At 44.5% G+C, this 19,682-nt stretch overlaps 1 protein-coding gene across 11 annotated transcripts in view; it reads left to right on the forward strand.

Annotated features, from left to right (window-relative positions):
* Positions 1–16,461, forward strand: part of LOC119958426 (Fc receptor-like protein 3) — a 224,100-nt gene extending 207,639 nt beyond the window's left edge. For 8 of the 11 annotated variants that reach the window (XM_038786958.1, XM_038786955.1, XM_038786962.1 and 5 more), the window contains 6 exons: positions 5,106–5,207; positions 5,694–5,724; positions 8,321–8,412; positions 9,750–9,806; positions 11,709–11,740; positions 16,154–16,456. In XM_038786958.1, coding sequence (XP_038642886.1) covers positions 5,106–5,207; positions 5,694–5,724; positions 8,321–8,412; positions 9,750–9,806; positions 11,709–11,740; positions 16,154–16,312 — 473 coding nt within the window. In that variant the 3' untranslated portion in view covers positions 16,313–16,456. Of the gene's footprint in view, positions 1–5,105; positions 5,208–5,693; positions 5,725–8,320; positions 8,413–9,749; positions 9,807–11,708; positions 11,741–16,153 lie in introns of all 11 variants that reach the window. The other 3 variants (XM_038786966.1, XM_038786954.1, XM_038786961.1) reach the window with 3 other exon arrangements.
* The last annotated feature ends 3,221 nt before the right edge of the window (positions 16,462–19,682 follow it).

Raw genomic sequence — 19,682 nt, forward strand, 5'->3', positions numbered from 1 at the left:
TAAATATTGGTCCTTTCGAGGATGAGAAGGGCGTTTTAATAATGGGAGAAGAGGTAATTGCTGAGGAACTGAACAGGTTTTTTGGGTCGGTCTTCACGGTGGAAGACACAGATAACATGCCAGTGACGGATAGAAATGAGGCTATGACAGGTCAGGACATTGAAAGGACTGTTATCACTAAGGAGGTAATGATGGGAAAGCTAATGGGGCTAAAGGCAGACAAGTCTCCTGGCCCTGATGGAATGCATACCAGAGTACTAAAAGAGGTTGCTAGGGAAATTGCAGATGCACTAGTGATGATTTACCAAAGCTCACTAGACTCTGGGGTTGTCCCGGTGGACTGGAAATTAGCAAACGTGACACCACTGTTTTTAAAATGAGGTAATCAGAGAGCGGGTAATTATAGTCCAGTGAGCTTAACTTCGGTAGTAGGGAAGATGCTGGAATCTATCATCAAGGAAGTAATTGCGAGGCATCTGGATAGAAATTTCCCATTGGGCAGGCGCAGCATGGGTTGATAAAGGGCAGGTCGTGCCTAACTAATTTAGTGGAATTTTCTGAGAACATTACCAGTGCAGAATATAACGGGGAGCCAATGTTTGTGGTATATCTTGATTTCCAGAAAGCCTTTAACAAGGTGTGACACAAACGGTTGCTGCATAAGATAAAGATGCATGGCATTAAGGGTGAAGTAGTAGCATGGGTAGACTATTGGTTAATTAATAGGAAGCAAAGAGTGGGGATTAATGGGTTTTTCCCTGGTTAGCAATCAATAGCTAGTGGTGTCCCTGAGGGATCCTTGTTGGGCCCACAATTGTTCACAATTTACAAAGATGATTTGGAGTTGGGGACCAAGAGCAATGTATCCACGTTTGCAGATGACACTAAGATGAGTGGTAAAGCGAAAAGTGCAGAGGATACTGGTAGTCTGCAGAGGGATTCGGATAGATTAAGTGAATGGGCTGGGGTCTGGCTGATGGAATACAATGTTGAAAAATGTGACGTTATCCCTTTTGGTAGGAATAACAGCAAAGGGGAATATTATTTAAATGATAAAATATTAAAGTATGCTGCTGTGCAGAGAGGCCTGGGTGTACTAGTGCATGAGTCACAGAAAGTTGGTTTACAGGTGCGACAGGTGATTAAGAAAGCAAATGGAATTTTGTCCTTCATTGCTAGAGGGATAGAGTTTAAGACTGGGGAGTTTATGCTGCAATTGCATAAGGTGTTAGTGAGGCCACACCTGGAGTATTCTGTTAAGTTTTGGTCTCCGTAATTGAGAAAGCACTGGCACTGGAGGGTTTGCAGAGCGGAGTCACTAGGTTAATTCCAGAGCTGAAGGGGTTGGATTGCGAGGAGAGGTTTGGTAGACTGGGACTGTACTTGTTGGAATTTAGAAGGATGAGGGGGGATCTAAAAGAAAAATATACAATTATGAAGGGTATAGATAGGATATGTGCGGGTAGGTTGTTTCCACTGGCGGGTGAAAGCAGAACTAGGGGGCATAGCTTCAAAATAAAGGGAAGTGGATTTAGGACCTCGGGGATCGGGGCCTCACGGTAGCATGGTGGTTCGCATCGATGCTTCACAGCTCCAGGGTCCCAGGTTCGATTCCCGGCTGGGTCACTGTCTGTGTGGAGTCTGCACGTCCTCCCCGTGTGTGCGTGGGTTTTTTCCGGGTGCTCCGGTTTCCTCCCCCAGTCCAAAGATGTGCGGGTTAGGTGGATTGGCCATGCTAAATTGCCCGTAGTGTAAGGTTACTGGGGGGATTGTTGGGTTACGGGTATACGGGTTACGTGGGTTTAAGTAGGGTGATCATTGCTCGGCACAACATCGAGGGCCGAAGGCCCTGTTCTGTGCTGTACTGCTCTATGTTCTGTGTTCTATGACTGAGTTTAGGAGGATCTTCTTCACCCAAAGGGTTGTGAATCTATGGACTTCCTTGTCCAGTGAAGCAGTTGAGGCTCCTTCATTAAATGTTTTGAAGATAAAGCGAGATAGTTTTTTGAAGAAAAAAGGATTAAGGGTATGGTGTTCGGGCAGGAAAGTGGAGCTTAGTCCACAAAAGATCAGCCATGATCTCATTGAATGGCGGAGCAGGCTCGAGGGGCCAGATGGCCTACTCCTGCTCCTAGTTCCTATGTTCTTATTTTCTTATAAACCCAAACTGAACCTTGTATTCGCATCATTACATAAGCCCCCTTCTTCCTCTTGACAAGGCATTCAACCTCTTTGTGAGCCATGGTTTCCTCACTCTACCATTTCCTCCCTGTCTGATAGTGACATACATATCAATGATACGCACTATGTGCTCCTTGAACAAGCTCCACATCTCAATTGTACCTATCCCTGACAGTTCTTTTTTCAATCTTATGCTACCCATTACTTGCCTAATCGCATCTTAATTACCCTTCCCCCATTTATAAATCTTTCCCTGCCGTACGGTCCTATCCCTCTCCATTTCTGTAGTGCAAGAAACCGACTTGTGGTCACTATCTCCAAAGTGCTCTCCCACAACCAAATCTCACACTTGGCGCGGTTCATTACCCAGTACCAAATCCAACGTGGCCTCTTGTCGTTCTATCCACATTTTTTGTGAGGGCCCCTCCTGTACACACTGGATAAAACAGCCCCATTCAAACTACTCAAAATATTGTGGTTCCAATCTGTATTTGGAAAGTTAAAGTCACCCACGACAACTACGCAGTGACTACCACACCTATCCAAACTCTGTATTGCAAACTTTTCCTCCAAATCTCTGTTACTGATTGGGGGCCTGTAGAAAACGCCTAACACACTGACGGCTCCTTTCCTATTTCTAACGTGATCTCCCACTACCTCAGTAGACAGATTCTCCTCACACTACCTCTCTGCAGCAATTATACTATCCTTGATTAACAATGCTACTCCTCCACCTCTTTTACCACCTGCTCTAATCTTACTGAAACATCGCAGCCCCGGAACCTCCAACAACCATTCCCGCCCCTGTTCTATCCACATCTCCGTAATGGCCACAACATCGTAGTCCCAGGTACCAATCCATGCTTCAAGCTCACTAACCTTATTCATGATGCTCCTCGCATTGAACCAGACAAACCTCAAACCACCTTCAGGCCTGCAGGTCCACATTTGTGGACTTGGTACCTTCCTCAGTGCTGCACTACCCTCAACTTCCTAAACTCCAACATCGCTATCTCCTGGACTACAAATCAGTTTCCCATCACCCTTCCAAATTAGTTAAAACAGCCCTCCCCCTCCCCCCCCCCCCCCCCCCCCCGAAGTGCTGTAAGAAACTTACCTCCCAGGATATTCGTGCCCCTCTGGTTCAGGTGCAACCTGTTCTGTTTGTACAAGTCCGACCTGCCCCAGAATGTGCTCCAATTATCCAAGTAACTGAAACCCTACCTGCAGACAATCCCTGAAGCCACGTGTTTATCTGCACTCGCTCCCTGTTCCTCACCTCACTAGCAGGTGGCACTAGCAGCATACCAGAGATGACAACACGGTCTGACCTGGCTCTCAGCTTCCACCCTAACTCCATGTATTCCTGTATAACATCCCCGTCCCTTTTGATACCCATGTCGTTGGTACCTCTCCACTTAAGGATCCTGAAAACACGATCAGAGACGTCACGGACCTTGGCACCCGCGAGGCAACACACCAACCGTGAGCCTCTACCGTTGCTACAGAACCGCCTACCTGTATCTCTAACTATAGAGTCTCCAATAACTAATGCTCTCCTGCTCTCCCCCCTTCACTTCTCAGGTACAGGGACAGATTCAGTGCCAGAGACCTGGTCACCGTGGCTTACCTCTGGTAGTTCCCCCCCCCCCCCACCCCAAACACTATCCAAAACGGTATACCTGTTATTGTGAGGAACAGCCGCAGGGTATCCCTGCACTGACTGGTTATTCCCCATCATTTTAAACGACACCCAGCTACCTTCGTTCTGAGGAGCAGCTACATCCTAATTGATTCTATCTATAACCGTCTCTGCCTCCGGAATGCTCCTCAGTTCATCCAGCTCCAGTTCCCTAAAACGTTATTTGAGGAGCTGGAGATTGGTGCACTCCCCGCAGGTGAACTCAGCAGGGCCACTGGCGGTGTCCCTCACCTCGAACATCCTGTAGGAGGAACATTGCACTTCCCTATCTGCCATCTCTTCTATTTATCCACTTGACAATTACAGAGAAAATAAAGCTTATCTGATTTTCAAACTCCCCGTAGGTTAGAGGTGATGGAAGGGTGTAGAGAGATAAATGACTGAAAAGCTTTCCTCTCGAACTCACCACCTATCTTTATTTTAGGTTAGAGGAGGAGGATGGGTGGGAGACACTACCTGTGTAGTGTCTCGGATTGAGCCACTGCCTGGAATATATTAGTTCTTGAAACTCACCCGAAAGCAACTTTCCACAATTCACTCCCCGCAAAAGCCAATCAGCTTCGCCGCTCTGCGGCCCTCTGGAGGAAATAACTCTGGAAATAGGCTTGTCACTTGAACCAGATATGTGACCATAGAATTCCTACCGTTCAGAAGGAGTCCATTACACTCTGCACCGGCCTTCTGAAAGGCCACTCCAGCTAGAGCCGCCCGTAACCCAACTAACTTGCACCAATGTGAAAAGCCACCCAATGCCAGAATTGAACCCGTGATGCTGTGCGGCACAGTTCTTACCGGTGTGTTACTGCGCAACCTTGTGACTATAGGCATCATAAAGGTGGAGTAGGCGCCGATTACTTTTCAATCAACTGTCTGAGAGTTAGAAACGTTACAGTCAATTTAGTGACAACCTGTCTCAAATAGTTGTTGTGAGGACTGAGAGGTTAAACTCCAAATTCCGTCAGGCAGTGAGTTGCACGAACACTTTGTTGAATAGGGCATAGTTTGGGGTCTGCCTCTTTGCAGTGGGTGAGTTCTGTAAATAGTCACCTGATATAGAGTATAGAAAGGAACGTATTGGAATCATCGAAAGAGTGCTGAAAAAGCCATTGGTGGATCTTGTAGGGCGGAGGGACTAAAATGATGACGGAAGTAGTTATTAATCTATAGCTGCTCTTGAAACAAATGATTATGTAATTAATTTCATGTATTGATTGGACTGCAGTGCGAAGTTACTCGACCGAGGTCGCAGCATCAGTTTTCCCACTTCTTCTGATCACCGGTGTGATTGCAGTGATCGGCTTCAAACTGCGGCAAAAGAAGCAAGGTACGTAAATTGTCATGAAGAGATATATATATTTACACGTGGGGATTCGCTTCCAGTCACTTCGAGATCAGCATTGCATTCTGAACACGATGGTTTTGGAAGCAGGCGATTACTAAAGTGTAGAACGATGAGATCATTACCATGACGAGTTTGGGAAATTTATAATATGGACTTGCTCGGTTAAAAAAAATATTTACTTCTTAAATTCTGCAAGGGTACGCAAGTGCGAGTGATAAAGCAAACACACATTTTTAAAAAGTTCCCAACATTCGGAATGCAGAATTGCAATGATACCTGTCCTTGCATTATTTGAATATTAGGATTGTGATACCTGACTTGCAAAAGTAAATGCTTTAATGTTTTTATAACTGCGATCTGTTCATACGTAGTATTGGTAAATCACACGCAGAAACACAAGCCGGCTCTATTAACAACGTATATTTTATGCACCACACAATCAATAATTTATCTTTTTATCTTGTTCAGGGAATTCATCTAAAGTTTTACAACCCCAGTGGTAAGTCATCAGAACATTTCTTACAATTAATGCCAGTTATTTGTACTCCTTGTAATCAATGTCAGTTGTGGAAGTCAATATCAAAGTCACTACACACGAATCTAAACAAACATCGCCAACTTATTCTGAACTGCTGTGTTGCCGAGGGATTTGATCATGCAGCCTCAACTTCAGTTGCTTTATCAATACCTTCCCTCCACCAAAATGTGGCTAATGATTGCAGAAAGTTTAGCATCATTTTTTCCTCTTCCGATCATGAAGCAGACCATGCACACCTACATCAACACCTGTAAAATATCCGAGTTTTTGCTGACAAGGGGTGACTCACATTCGCACATTATTTCCAGCCATTGACAGCGTCCAAAAGGATATAACCTATTCATCTCCCTTAGATGTTCAATGGCATTGACAGCCCTGATTACTCCCACTATCAACATAATCGTTTGCAGCGTTGATACCCTGGCAACAGAGGGGAAGAGAGAATAGGAAATCTGTGACGAATAACTCAACTGAGACTACCTATTCACATTTTAGTTGTCAGGAATATCATGGGGTATTTCCCACATACTTGGAGTAGTGCAGCTCCAATAGAACTCCAGACGTTCGAAAACATCGAGGGAAAAGAAGCCGGAATGGTTAATGCTCCACCCACAGATATTCATTCCTTCCACCACCCACGCAAATTAGCATCAGTGTATACCATCTCGATGCTGCACTGGAGGAACTCATCATGTTTTCCGAAACAGCACCATCGAACACCACAACAGACAATAGCAAGGGCAGGGGGGACAGACACAATGAAATGCCGGAACCTGCAATTTTTGATCAATCCTGACTTGGAGATCTATTCGGATGACTCCACTGTCGCAGGTTCAAAATACTGAGCAGTACTGTATGTGCAGGTATACAATATGGGCAGCAGTGGTTCAGAAAACAGATCTCCACCACCTTCTGAACGGCTACTATGGATCCGCAAGAAATGGTGTCCGATCCAGTGATGTCTTCATCGCTTAGATGACATATAGTATTATTTTAGTAATATTGTTATTATCGTGAAGACTAAGAAGATAACAAAAAGAGAAAGAAAAAGGAACGACCTTAGAATGAGTGCAGAACAAGGTTAGGATAAAATCACCAGTGTTAGATGAGCTTTCACATCCTGTTTCGCCGGCGTCGCATTTAACGGGCATCGCGATGGTGTGCTGCGGTTTCCTTCTCGGTTGCTCCCACGGATTTATTTAGCAGCATGGTAGCACAAATGGATCGCACTGTGGCTTCACAGGGCCAGGGTCCCCGCTGGGTCACTGTCTGTGTAGAATCTGCACATTCTCCCCGTGCCTGCGTACGTTTCCTTCGCGTGCACCGGTTCCTCCCACAGTCCAGAGATGTGCAGGTTAGTTGGATTGGTCTTGACAAATTGCTCTTAGTTGGCAAAATGGTCAGCAGGGGTTATTGGGTTAAGGGGATAGGATGGACGTGAGGGCTGAAGTTGGTCGGTGCAGACTCGCTGGACCGAATGGCCTCCTGCGCGTTGTTCTGAGTTCAAACAACGCTTAACTCTTCAGCACAATTGCGGTGGGCTGTGGACACCGAGAGAAACTATTTGCAAAGCTAAATGTAGATTGTTCTACCAGTTTACCATGATTGCCAATCTGCTTAAAGTAGGTGCCAATATGATACAGTAAGGTTATGGGGATAGATCACTATCCTGGGCGAGGGTGCATGCTCCTTCCTAGGGTCGGCGCAGCACGATGCGGCGAATAGGCCCCTTCTGCACTGTAAGGAATCTATGAAAAATGATTGTCATTCTCCTTGAAATGAGAGTGGTTTATATGTATCTTATTGAATATTTGCAAGAGGATTTGATGTTTCACTGAAGCACACAGACGACATTGATCATCATTGAATTTGTGTCAACTCTAGAAACATTGCGTTGAAAGATTTTTTATAAGCACCTTCAAGACAAACGTAGAGAAATATATTTCCCTCAGAAATTGGGCCTCACGGTAGCATGGTGGTTAGCATCAATGCCCACAGCTCCAGGGTCCCAGGTTCGATTCCCGGCTGGGTCACTGTCTGTGTGGAGTCTGCACGTCCTCCCCGTGTGTGCGTGGGTTTCCTCCGGGTGCTCCGGTTTCCTCCCACAGTCCAAAGATGTGCGGGTTAGGTGGATTGGCTATGCTAAATTGCCCGTAGTGTAAGGTTAATGGGGGGATTGTTGGGTTATGGGTATACGGGTTACGTGGGTTTAAGTAGGGTGATCATTGTTCGGCACAACATCGAGGGCCGAAGGGCCTGTTCTGTACTGTTCTAAATTTCAGAGACTTTGAGGGATATCAATCAAATCTCTAAATTTAAACGTTGTGGAAGTGGTGTGCGTAATTAATTTTCCTGATGATTTGAAAAATTATTTGAAGGCGATTGCGCTGCAGAATATTCAATGGAAAAGCTGGAATGTGATTCCCAGCTCAACGGCCTTTCAATGAATCCTAATTTTATGGAGTTGTTGCTGCACTTAATAGGCGTCAGTAACAAGTAATTTGAAATTGCATTCGTGCCCATTACACATTTTCAATTAATCCTTTTTGTTTCTAAGTGGGGCAACAGAAACTCGATCTCAGCCCGCAAGTCAAGAATTATCACCAGCCAACTTCGAGTTTGCAGTTATTGGATCATTTCCAAATATAGGTAAATGTGACCTGATTAATTGTTAAACGCATTAATGGTTTGCAGCATTTCATTGGTTAACATCTGGCCATTTATAAATATTTCAGAATGGGTATTTCATGGAAGTTACGACTGAACATCGGAAGGACATACAATTGACACCTTCATTTGCAAGCAACTAGCTTAATTTGCGGTAGAATGTCACTCCTGTATATGCAGGTGTTTAGCCTTGGCTGCGCAGCAAAGTTGAAGAACAATGGATGGGAATATTTAAGTAGCCGTATAATGTAATGGAAACGAAATCTGATTGACCATTGATGTATGGACATATTTCTACCGTAGTATTTATTTTGTCCACGTATCCAACCACCCATCTATCCATTGATCCATTTATCTGTCCATGTATCCATCCATCCAGCAAGCCATCCATCCATCCAAATCAATCCTTCCATCCATCCACTTGCCCGTCCATCCGCCCATCCTTCCGTCTATCTGTCTGTCTCACTATCTGCGCCTCTCTCTCTCCCTCTCTCTCTCTCTCTCTCTCTCTCTCTCTCTATATATATATATATATATATATATATACATATATATATATATATCCACATATGTATATGTAATATAGATAGACATATATAGATAGATAGGTAGATAGATAGATAGACAGATAGATAGATAGACAGACAGACAGACAGACAGACAGACAGACAGACAGATAGACAGATAGACAGATAGACAGATAGACAGATAGACAGATAGACAGATAGATAGATAGATAGATAGATAGATAGATAGATAGATAGATAGATAGATAGATAGATAGATAGATAGATAGATAGATAGATAGATAGATAGATAGATAGATAGATAGATAGATAGATAGATAGATAGATAGATAGATAGATAGATAGATAGATAGATAGATAGATAGATAGATAGATAGATAGATAGATAGATAGATAGATAGATAGATAGATAGATAGATAGATAGATAGATAGATAGATAGATAGATAGATAGATAGATAGATAGATAGATATCTGCCTTCCTCTCTCTCCCTCGCTTTCGAGACAGGTCTGCTTCTCTGTCTGTCTTTCTGTCGGCCTACATATCAGCCTGTCGGTTTACCTGCCTGCCTGCCTGTCTCTGTCTCTCTCGCATCCAAACATCCATAAATCTATTCACCCATACAGAAATATATAGATATATATATCCAGTTATATATTTATGTGTACATATATATATATATAAATACATGTATATCGATACATTATAAATAACAGTTGATTTGTTAACCTCTTCCTTTGTCTGTTATAATAGAACTACATTAATGTTAATATATGTTATGCTCTTTTTCAGAATTTGCTCCCAATTTAGTTTATTCTGTTGTGACAACTCAGAAATCAAAGACAGCTGGTAATATCACATTTCTGTCAATGGTGTTATTTGAGGAACATGAACATTACTGTTCATTGGAATGCAACTCTTTAACTTCATAATGAGCATTATTATTATTATTCCTTCGGGAAATTATCAAAATAACCACTTCATTGTTTTCCGCTCTGTGAGTTTCAAGTTATGGATGGGGACTGAAAGATCATGCAATAATATAGAAGGCGTTAGAAACAAAACGATGTAATCTAAATCTGGTTTCCCAGGATTACTGTCTGGTTTCACATGTGTCTTTAAGGGCAGCACAGTGGCACAGTGGGTTAGTCCTGCTGCCACACGGCGCCGAGGTCCCAGGTTCGATCCCGGCTTTGCGTCACTGTCCGTGTGGAGTTTGCACATTCTGCCCGTGTTTGCGTGGGTTTCTCCCCCACAACCCAAAGGTGTGCATGCTAGGTGGATTGACCATGCTAAATTGTCCCTTAATTGAAAAAAAATGAATTGGGTACTCTAAATTTATTTTTTTTAAAAGGAAAAAAAAACATGTGCCTTTAAAATAAAAGTGAGCAAGAATATGGAAAACGTGTGTTTTCTTTGGTGTTTCCAACATACTCATTTTCATTGTACAGCAGGAACGACGCAGAATAAACAATCAATGACGTCAATGATACGTTGAAAACGGGAGTGTCGTTTGAGCAATCTTCTCAACATCTATTATAAAATAATTGACCAAGCTGAAACAGACAGTGTGACATTCAGTAAACATAGAACATAGAACAGTACAGCACAGAACAGGCCCTTCGGCCCTCAATGTTGTGCCGAGCCATGATCACCCTACTCAAACCCACGTATCCACTCTATACCCGTAACCCAACAACCCCCCCTTAACCTTACTTTTATTAGGACACTACGGGCAATTTAGAATGGCCAATCCACCTAACCCGCACATCTTTGGACTGTGGGAGGAAACCGGAGCACCCGGAGGAAACCCACGCACACAGGGGGAGGACGTGCAGACTCCACACAGACAGTGACCCAGCCGGGAATCGAACCTGGGACCCTGGAGCTGTGAAGCATTTATGCTAACCACCATGCTACCCTGCTGCCCCAAAGATGTGAATTGACCTAAGACCTAAATTGCCGGAACGTTACATTCACCGGAATATGTGTAGTTAAGTCGCAGTTAACTTACTTGTAACATTGTGCAGCAAGACGAGGCAATAGATGCACTACACTTCCAATATCTCTGATTTTTACAAAATTATGCATCTAGTTATCCGTCCATGTATCCAGCCATCCATCCACCTATTCACACACCCACCGACCCACCCGTCCATCTGTCCGTCCGTCCATCCGTCCGTCCATCCCTCCATTCATCCATCCACACATCCATCCATCCATCTATCCATCCGAACATCCATCCGACCATCCATCCATCCATCCATCCTTCCATTCATCAATTCAGATAGATAAATGTTGCTCATTATTCCCGGTTGTATATTAACACATAATTGGGCACATTTGGTCAAACTGTGATTAAGTGACGTTAGAGGGGTTCTGTTTGTGTGGAGGAGTTGCTTCACCGTGTGTTTTAATCGTTGTCATACAAAATTGAGGTAAATGTCCACTTTATTGGACTGCTTTCAATAGAGAATACAGTGTTTTGAATAGAGAATACAACACTGCAAGCTGCAGTTGACAGGTATGTTCTCTGATTTGAAAAAAATGTGTCATACAATAGCAAGTGTGCCTGGATGAACAGCTGACGCATCCGAGTATACACTTTGGTCATCAGCTGTTTCATATAATCATCAGCCGCTGTTCTGTGGCGTTTATTCAATACTGTTGGCAAGTATGTATGACTAATGCAGTTCTATTAATCAACTGGCACGGATTATGATTTTTGAAATTGTTGTGTTTAATCGACAGATATCGGCGGCGTTTCCTCCGAAGACAGGAGGGTATGTTATTTTTTTAAATTTCCAATATTCGACGTTTCATACCATAGCTTGTCCTGGTCAAGCTTGTAGTTTGGACTATGATGTTAAATGTCAGCGATAAGTTGAATAGGTTGCTCATGGAAAATGTTCCACCCTTAAGTTGAAAAGCTTACTTCCCTCCACTTGATACATACCCATTATCTAACCACCAAGCATTAGCTTACACACAGCAGGAGGCAAGTCACTCCGTTGTATAATGTGTGAACTCGCTGGCGTGTTCCTGCGGGTCCACAAGCGTTCAGAAAGCTCATGTAGAGAACCCTTTTTTAGATGCTCGACAATACCCACTGAGGCGTGCTAGCATGGGCCCAGATATTCTATATTCTTTCAGCTGAGAGGCAACACAGATACGCACTGAAGTGCATTGTATCTAATTCACAACACAACTTAAACTTCGAGCTATTTGGGGAGAATGTGGCCCAAATGCTTTACTGGTTTAGCACAGTGGGCTAATCAACTGGCTTGTAATGCAGAACAATATCAGCATCGCGGGTTTAATTCGAACAGACACTGGAATGTGGCGGCTAGGGGCTTTTCACAGTAACTTCATTGAAGCCTACGTGTGACAATAAGCGATTATTTTTATTCATTCAGTCTCAGAAAATTACACGGAATTTCGATTCGAATCCAACTATAGCACCTGTTGGAATGCAAATGTGATTAATGAGCCTGGGTGATAAAAGATTATAAGACATAGGGTTTATAATCATCTTGAAAAGAACAAGTTGATTAGCGATAGTCAACATGGTTTTGTGAAGGGTAGGTCATGCCTCACAAACCTTATTGAGTTTTTTGAGAAGGTGACCAAACAGTTGGATGAGGGTAAAGCGGTTGGTGTGGTGTATATGGATTTCAGTAAGGCGTTTGATAAGGTTCCCCACGGCAGGCTATTGCAGAAAATAAGGAAGCATGGGATTGAAGGTGATTTAGCGGTTTGGACCAGTAATTGGCTAGCTGAAAGAAGACAGAGGGTGGTGGTTGATGGCAAATATTCACCCTGGAGTTCAGTTACTAGTGGTGTACCGCAAGGATCTGTTTTGGGGCCACTGCTGTTTGTCATTTTTATAAATGACCTGGAAGAGGGTGTAGAAGGATGGGTTAGTAAATTTGCTGATGACACGAAGGTCGGTGGAGTTGTGGATAGTGCTGAAGGATGTTATAGGATACAGAGGGACATATATAAGCTGCATAGATGGGCTGAGAGTTGGCAGATGGAGATGAATGCGGAAAAGTGTGAGGTGTCTCACTTTGGAAGGAGTAACAGGAATGCAGAGTAATGGGCTAATGGCAAGATTCTTGGTAGTGTAGACGAACAGAGAGACTTCGGCACCCAGGTACATAAATACCTAAAAGTTGCCACCCAGGTTAATAGGGCTGTTAAGAAGGCATATGGTGTGCTAGCCTTTATCAGTAGGGGTATTGAGATTTGGAGCCACAAAGTCATGCTGCAGCTGTACATAACTCTGGTGCGGCCGTTCCTGGAGTACTGCGTGTTCTTGTCACCACATTATAGGAAGGATGTGGAAGCTTTGGAAAGGGTTCAGAGGAGATTTACTAGGATGTTGCCTGGTATGAAGGTCTTACGAGGAAAGGCTCAGGGACTTGAGGTTGTTTTCGTTAGAGAGGAGAAGGCTGAGAAGTGACTGAATAGAGACATATAAGATAGAACAAAGAACAAAGAAAATTACAGCACAGGAACAGACCCTTCGGCCCTCCCAGCCTGCGCCGATCCAGATCCTTTATCTAAAGCTGTGTCCTATTTTCCAAGATCAACTTCTATCTATTCCCGCCCATTCATATACCTTTCTAGATGCTTCTTAAATGATGCTATCGTGCCCGCCTCTACCACCTCCGCTGGTAAAGCGTTCCAGGCACCCACCACCCTCTGCGTAAAACACATTCCACGCACATATCCCTTAAACTTTCCCCCTCTCACCTTGCAATCGTGACCCCTTGTAACTGACATCCCCACTCTTGGGAAAAGCTTGTAGCTACCCACCCTGTCCACACCTCTCATAATTTTGTAGGCCTCAATCAGGTCCCCCCTCAACCACCGTCTTTCCAACGAAAACAATCCCAATCTACTCAACCTTTCTTCATAGCTAGCACCCTCCATACCAGGCAACATCCTGGTGAACACCCTCTGAACCCTCTCCAAGGCATCCACATCCTTCTGGTAATTTGGAGACCAGAACTGCACGCAGTATTCCAAATGTGGCCGAACCAAAGTCTTATACAACTGTAACATGACCTGCCAACTCTTGTACTAAATACCTGCCTTCTTGACCACTCTCTTAACCTGCGTTGCCACCTTCAGGGTACAATGGACCTGAACTCCCAGACCTCTCTGTACATCAATTTTCCACAATGCCCTTCCATTGACCAGATAGTCTGCTCTTGAATTTGTCAGAGGGTTAGATAGTCTGAGGGTTAGATAGGGTGGACAGTGAGAGTCTCTTTCCTCGGATGGTGATGACCAACGAGGGGACATCGCTTTATATTGAGGGGTGGTATATATAGGACAGATGTCAGAGGCAGTTTCTTTACTCAGAGAGTAGTAGGGGTATGGGACGCAATGCCTGCAACAGTAGTAGACTCGCCACCTTTAAGGGCAATTAAGTGGTCACTGTACAGACATATGGATGAAAATGGAATAGTGTAAGCCTGATAGGCTTCAACTGGTTTCACAGGTCGGCGCAACATCGAGTGCAAAAGGTCCCGTACTGCGCTGTAATGTTCTATGTTCGCCGTTTAACCTCAGTAATGATGGGCGTATTTGTCATATATAAACAGGAAGCCAACTGGCTCATGTCTGCCCTTTGGGGAATTATATTCCATGGTCTTGCCTATATTCAATTGAAGAACCGGTGTAAAGTGCTTTACATGTAACTGCCTTCAGCAAAGACCTCCCACGCTGCACAGTTAAAGAGAACTAGGTCCTCGGTTAGCTCAAGTTAGCTGCACGGCTGTAATTCTAATAGATGCCGAGAGATTCGCTCGATTGCCATATCGGCTGAAGTTAGTGAGAAAGGCCCTTCCTTCTGAATCAGGTAAATGCTGATAGGACGTTTCTAATCATGACAGTCTCGGATCAGATGACATGGTCTCAGGATAAATGCGTAGCAGTTTATGACTGAGATTTCCAGATTGTCTCCGCTAACAGGGTTGTGAGTCCTTGGAACGCCTTGTCGCAAAGAGGTGTGGGGAAGAGCCCTTATCTACATTGAAGGCTGAGATACATACATTATTGCTTAGTAAGTGAATCAATAGTTACGTGTTAAGGGCAGGCAAGCGATGGTCAGAAATATCGGATAGGGCATGATCCTATTGAGTGGTGGAGCAGGTTAGAGGGACCGAACGGCCTAATTCTATTCCTCATTGTTATAGTCATGTGGTCTTTCCCATCACCTGAGGTGCAGTGGCCCGAAGGTTAAATGAAACTCCAGTCAGCACTCTCCCAATAATGGGAAGCAGCAAATTGTCCTCGGGGAATCTGGGGACTTGCATTTCAATTAAGTTTGGACGGACAATGGACACATACATAGCATCATTACAGTGCAGAAGGAGGCTATTCGGTTGGTCGAATCTGCACCGACCATTTGAGTTGCCACCGGACCACGGCTCACATCCCTGCCGAATCGCCATAACTACACCTAACCTGGATATATTTGCACACGAAGGGGCAATTTATCCTTACCAATCAATACAACCTGCACATTATGGGGCAATTTTGTTGTGGCCAATGTTCCTAAAGACTGATCGGTAGCACAGTGGCTAGCACTGTAGCTTCACAGCACCAGTGCCCCAGGTTCAAACCCTGGCTGGGGTCACTGTCTGTGCAGAGGCTGAACGTTCTGACCGTGTCTGCGTGGGTTTCCTCCGGGATGTACCGGTTTCATCCCACAGTCCAAAGATGTGGGGGTTAGGTGGATTGGGCATGCCAAATTACCCTCAGTGCCCAAAATGTTTAGGTGGTGTTACTGTGTTGAGATGATAGGGTGGTGTGGGTTTAAGTAGGAAGCTCTTTTAAAGGACCCGTGCAGACTCGATGGCCCGAATGGCCTGCTTCTGCACTACACATACTATAATCTATGATCCATGATCTATAATCTGCACATAGTTGGATTGTGGAAGGAAACCGGAGCAACACCAGGAAACCCACACAGACACCGCTCGGGAATGTGGAAACATGCGCAGGAAGTTGCCCGAAGCCGGAGTTGAACCCGGTTCCTTGCTCATTTGTGGCCTTGCTAGCGAAGTCTAAATCCCATTATGTTCTTTTGAATCTGGTATTAAATGTTACTCACGTCCAATTAAATATGTTTTATTCGCTCGCTTCGTGGTTGGTCTCATCCATGTAACGTTCACTTACAGATTTCCACGGGTGAACCGAACGACTACTGCATCATATACGCGACACTTAATCACAAAAAGGTCACAGAGAGGTTGGACACAACCGAAATGGAGGACGGAAGCGGCGCTGATACCAATGTCTATGAGAACTTGCCAAGAAGGGAAGAAAATGAAAAATGAAAATGAAAAGCGATGCCAGAAGAAATCTGAATGGAAACAAAAATATAACGCACTGTTAAAATTCATGACAATTTAGGAGGGCTGTTGTCGGCTTCAAAGAGACATAGATAGAATGCAGAGCTGGGCTGAGAAGTGGCAGATGGAGTTTAACCCTGACAAGTGTGAGGTTGTCCATTTTGGAAGGACAAATCTGAATGCGGAATACAGGGTTAATGGTAGGGTTCTTGGCAAGGTGGAGGAGCAGAGAGATCTTGGGGTCTATGTTCATAGTTCTTTGAAAGTTGCCACTCAAGTGGATAGAGCTGTGAAGAAGGCCTATGGTGTGCTAGCGTTCATTAGCAGAGGGATTGAATTTAAGAGCCGTGAGGTGATGATGCAGCTGTACAAAACCTTGGTCAGGCCTCATTTGGAGTACTGTGTGCAGTTCTGGTCACCTCATTTTAGGAAGGATGTGGAAGCTTTGGAAAAGGTGCAAAGGAGATTTACCAGAATGTTGCCTGGAATGGAGAGTAGGTCATACGAGGAAAGGTTGAGGGTGCTAGGCCTTTTCTCATTAGAACGGAGAAGGATGAGGGGCGACTTGATAGAGGTTTATAAGATGATCAGGGAAATAGATAGAGTAGACAGTCAGAGACTTTTTCCCCGGGTGGAACACACCATTACAAGGGGACATAAATTTAAGATAAATGGTGGAAGATATAGAGGGGATGTCAGAGGTAGGTTCTTTACCCAGAGAGTAGTGGGGGCATGGAATGCACTGCCTGTGGTAGTAGTTGAGTCGGAAAATTTATGGACCTTCAAGCGGCTATTGGATAGGTACTTGGATTAGGGTAGAATAAGGGAGTGTAGGTTAACTTCTTAAGGGCAGCACGGTAGCATTGTGGATAGCACAATTGCTTCACAGCTCCAGGGTCCCAAGTTCGATTTCGACTTGGGTCACTGTCTGTGTGGAGTCTGCACATCCTCCCCGTGACTGCGTGGGTTTCCTCCGGGTACTCCGGTTTCCTCCCACAGTCCAAAGATGTGCAGGTTGGGTGGATTGGCCATGAAAAATTGTCCAAAATTCTATGATTAACCTAGGACAAAAGTTCGGCGCTACATCGTGGGCCGAAGGGCCTGTTCTGTGCTGTATTTCTCTATATCTTCTCTATAGGACCCTAATCTTACCTGAAGCAAGAATGATTCTATACTGGACATACCATTTCCGAAGTTGACTGAATACCTTTCACCCCGATAACGCACCATTGGACAATATATGTTCCTGTCATGTCTTCTGAATATCGATTTCAGACTTGGAGCTATGCTAATTTACTGTTGTCTAATGAGATCATAACAAATAACAAAGAAACGTACAGCACAGGAACAGACCCTTCGACCCTCCAAGCCCGTGCCGACCATTCTGCCCGACTAAACTACAATATTCTACACTTCCTGAGTCCGCATCCCTCTGTTCCCATCTAATTCATGTATTTGTCAAGATGCCCCCTAAATCTCACTATCGTCCCTGCTTCCACCACCACCTCCGGCAGCGAGGTCCAGGCACCCACTACCCTCTGTATACAAAACTTGCCTCGTACATCTACTCTAAACCTTGCCTCCCGCACTTTAAACCGATGCCCCCACCAGTAATTGACTGCTCTACACTGGGGAAAAGCCTATGAATATCCACTCTGTCTATGCCCCTCATAATTATGTAGACCTCTATCAGGACGTCCCTCAACCTCCGTCGTTCCAGTGAGAACAAACCGAGTTTATTCAACCGCTCCTCATAGCTGATTCCCTCCACACCAGGCAAAATCCTGGTAAATCTCTTCTGCACCCTCTTTAAGGCCTCAACATCCTTGTGGTAGTCTGGCGACCAGAATTGAACACTGTACTCTGTGTGGCCTAACTAAGGTTCTATACAGCTGCAACATGACTTGCCAATTCTTATACTCAATGCGCCTGCCACGGAAGCAAACTTGCCGTACGCCTTCTTGACTACCTTCTCCACCTGTGTTGCCACTTTCAGTAACATGTGGACCTGTACACCTAGATCTCTCAGACTTTTAATACTCTTAAGGGTTCGACCGTTCACTGTATATTCCCTACCTGCATTACACCTTCCAAAATGCATGACCTCACATTTGTCTGGATAAAACTCCATCGGCCATCTCTCCGCCCAAGTCTCCAAACGATCTAAATCCTGCTCTATCCTCTGACAGTCCTCATCGCTATCTGCAATTCTAACAAACTTTGTGTCATCTGCAAACTTATTAATCAGACCAGTTAAATGTTCTTCCAAATCATTTGTAGATACTACGAACAGCAAAGGTCCCAGCACTGATCCCTGCGAAATACCAACAGTCACAGCCCTACAATTAAAAAAGCACCCTTCCATTGCTACTCTTTGCCTTCTATGAACTAGCAAGTTCTATATCCACCTTGCCAGCTCACCCCTGATCCCGTCCGACTTCACCTTTTGTACCAATCTGCCATGTCGAAGGCCTTACTAAAGTCCATACAGACAACATCCACTGCCCTACCTTTATCAATCATCTTTGTGACCTCTTCGAAAAACTCTATCAAGGTCGTGAGACACGACGTCCCCTTCAAAAAACCATGCTGCTTCTCACTAATACGTCCATTTGTTTCCAAATGGGAGTAGATCCTGTATCGACGAATTCTCTCCTGTAATTTCCCGACCACTGACGTGAGGCTCACCGGCCTGTCGTTCCCTGGATTATCCTTGCTACCCTTCTTAAAGAAAGGAACAACATTGGCTTTTCTCCAGTCCTCCGGGACATCACCTTAATACAGTCAGGATCCAAAGATTGTTGTCAAGGACTCAGCAATTTCCTCTCAAGCCTCCTTCAGTATTCTGGGGTGTATCCTATCAGACCCTGAGGACTTTTCTACCTTAATATTTTTCAAGACGCCCAACACCTCGTCTTTTTGGGTGTGAATGTGATCCAGGCTATGTGCACACTCATCTCCCGACTCAACGTCCACGAATTTCTTCTCATTGGTGAATACTAATGCAAAGTACATTGTCCATTTCCTCTGGCTCCACCCATAGATTCCCTTGCCTATCCTTCACTGGGCCAACCCTTTCCTTGGCTACCATCTTACTTTTATGTACGTGTAAAAAGCGTTTGGATTTTCGTAACACTATTTGCCAATGATTTTCGTGATCCCTTCTAGCCCTCCTGACTCATAGGACATAGAACATAGAACAGTACAGCACAGAACAGGCCCTTCGGCTCTCGATGTTATGCCGAGCAATGAACTCCTTGCGTAAGTTCCTTCCTACTTTCCTGATATTCGACACAGGCTTCGTCTGTTCCCAGTCTTCTAGCCCTGACAAATGCCTCCTTTTTATTTTGACGAG

Source organism: Scyliorhinus canicula, chromosome 29 (assembly GCF_902713615.1).
Source record: "Scyliorhinus canicula chromosome 29, sScyCan1.1, whole genome shotgun sequence".
Taxonomy (NCBI): domain Eukaryota; kingdom Metazoa; phylum Chordata; class Chondrichthyes; order Carcharhiniformes; family Scyliorhinidae; genus Scyliorhinus; species Scyliorhinus canicula.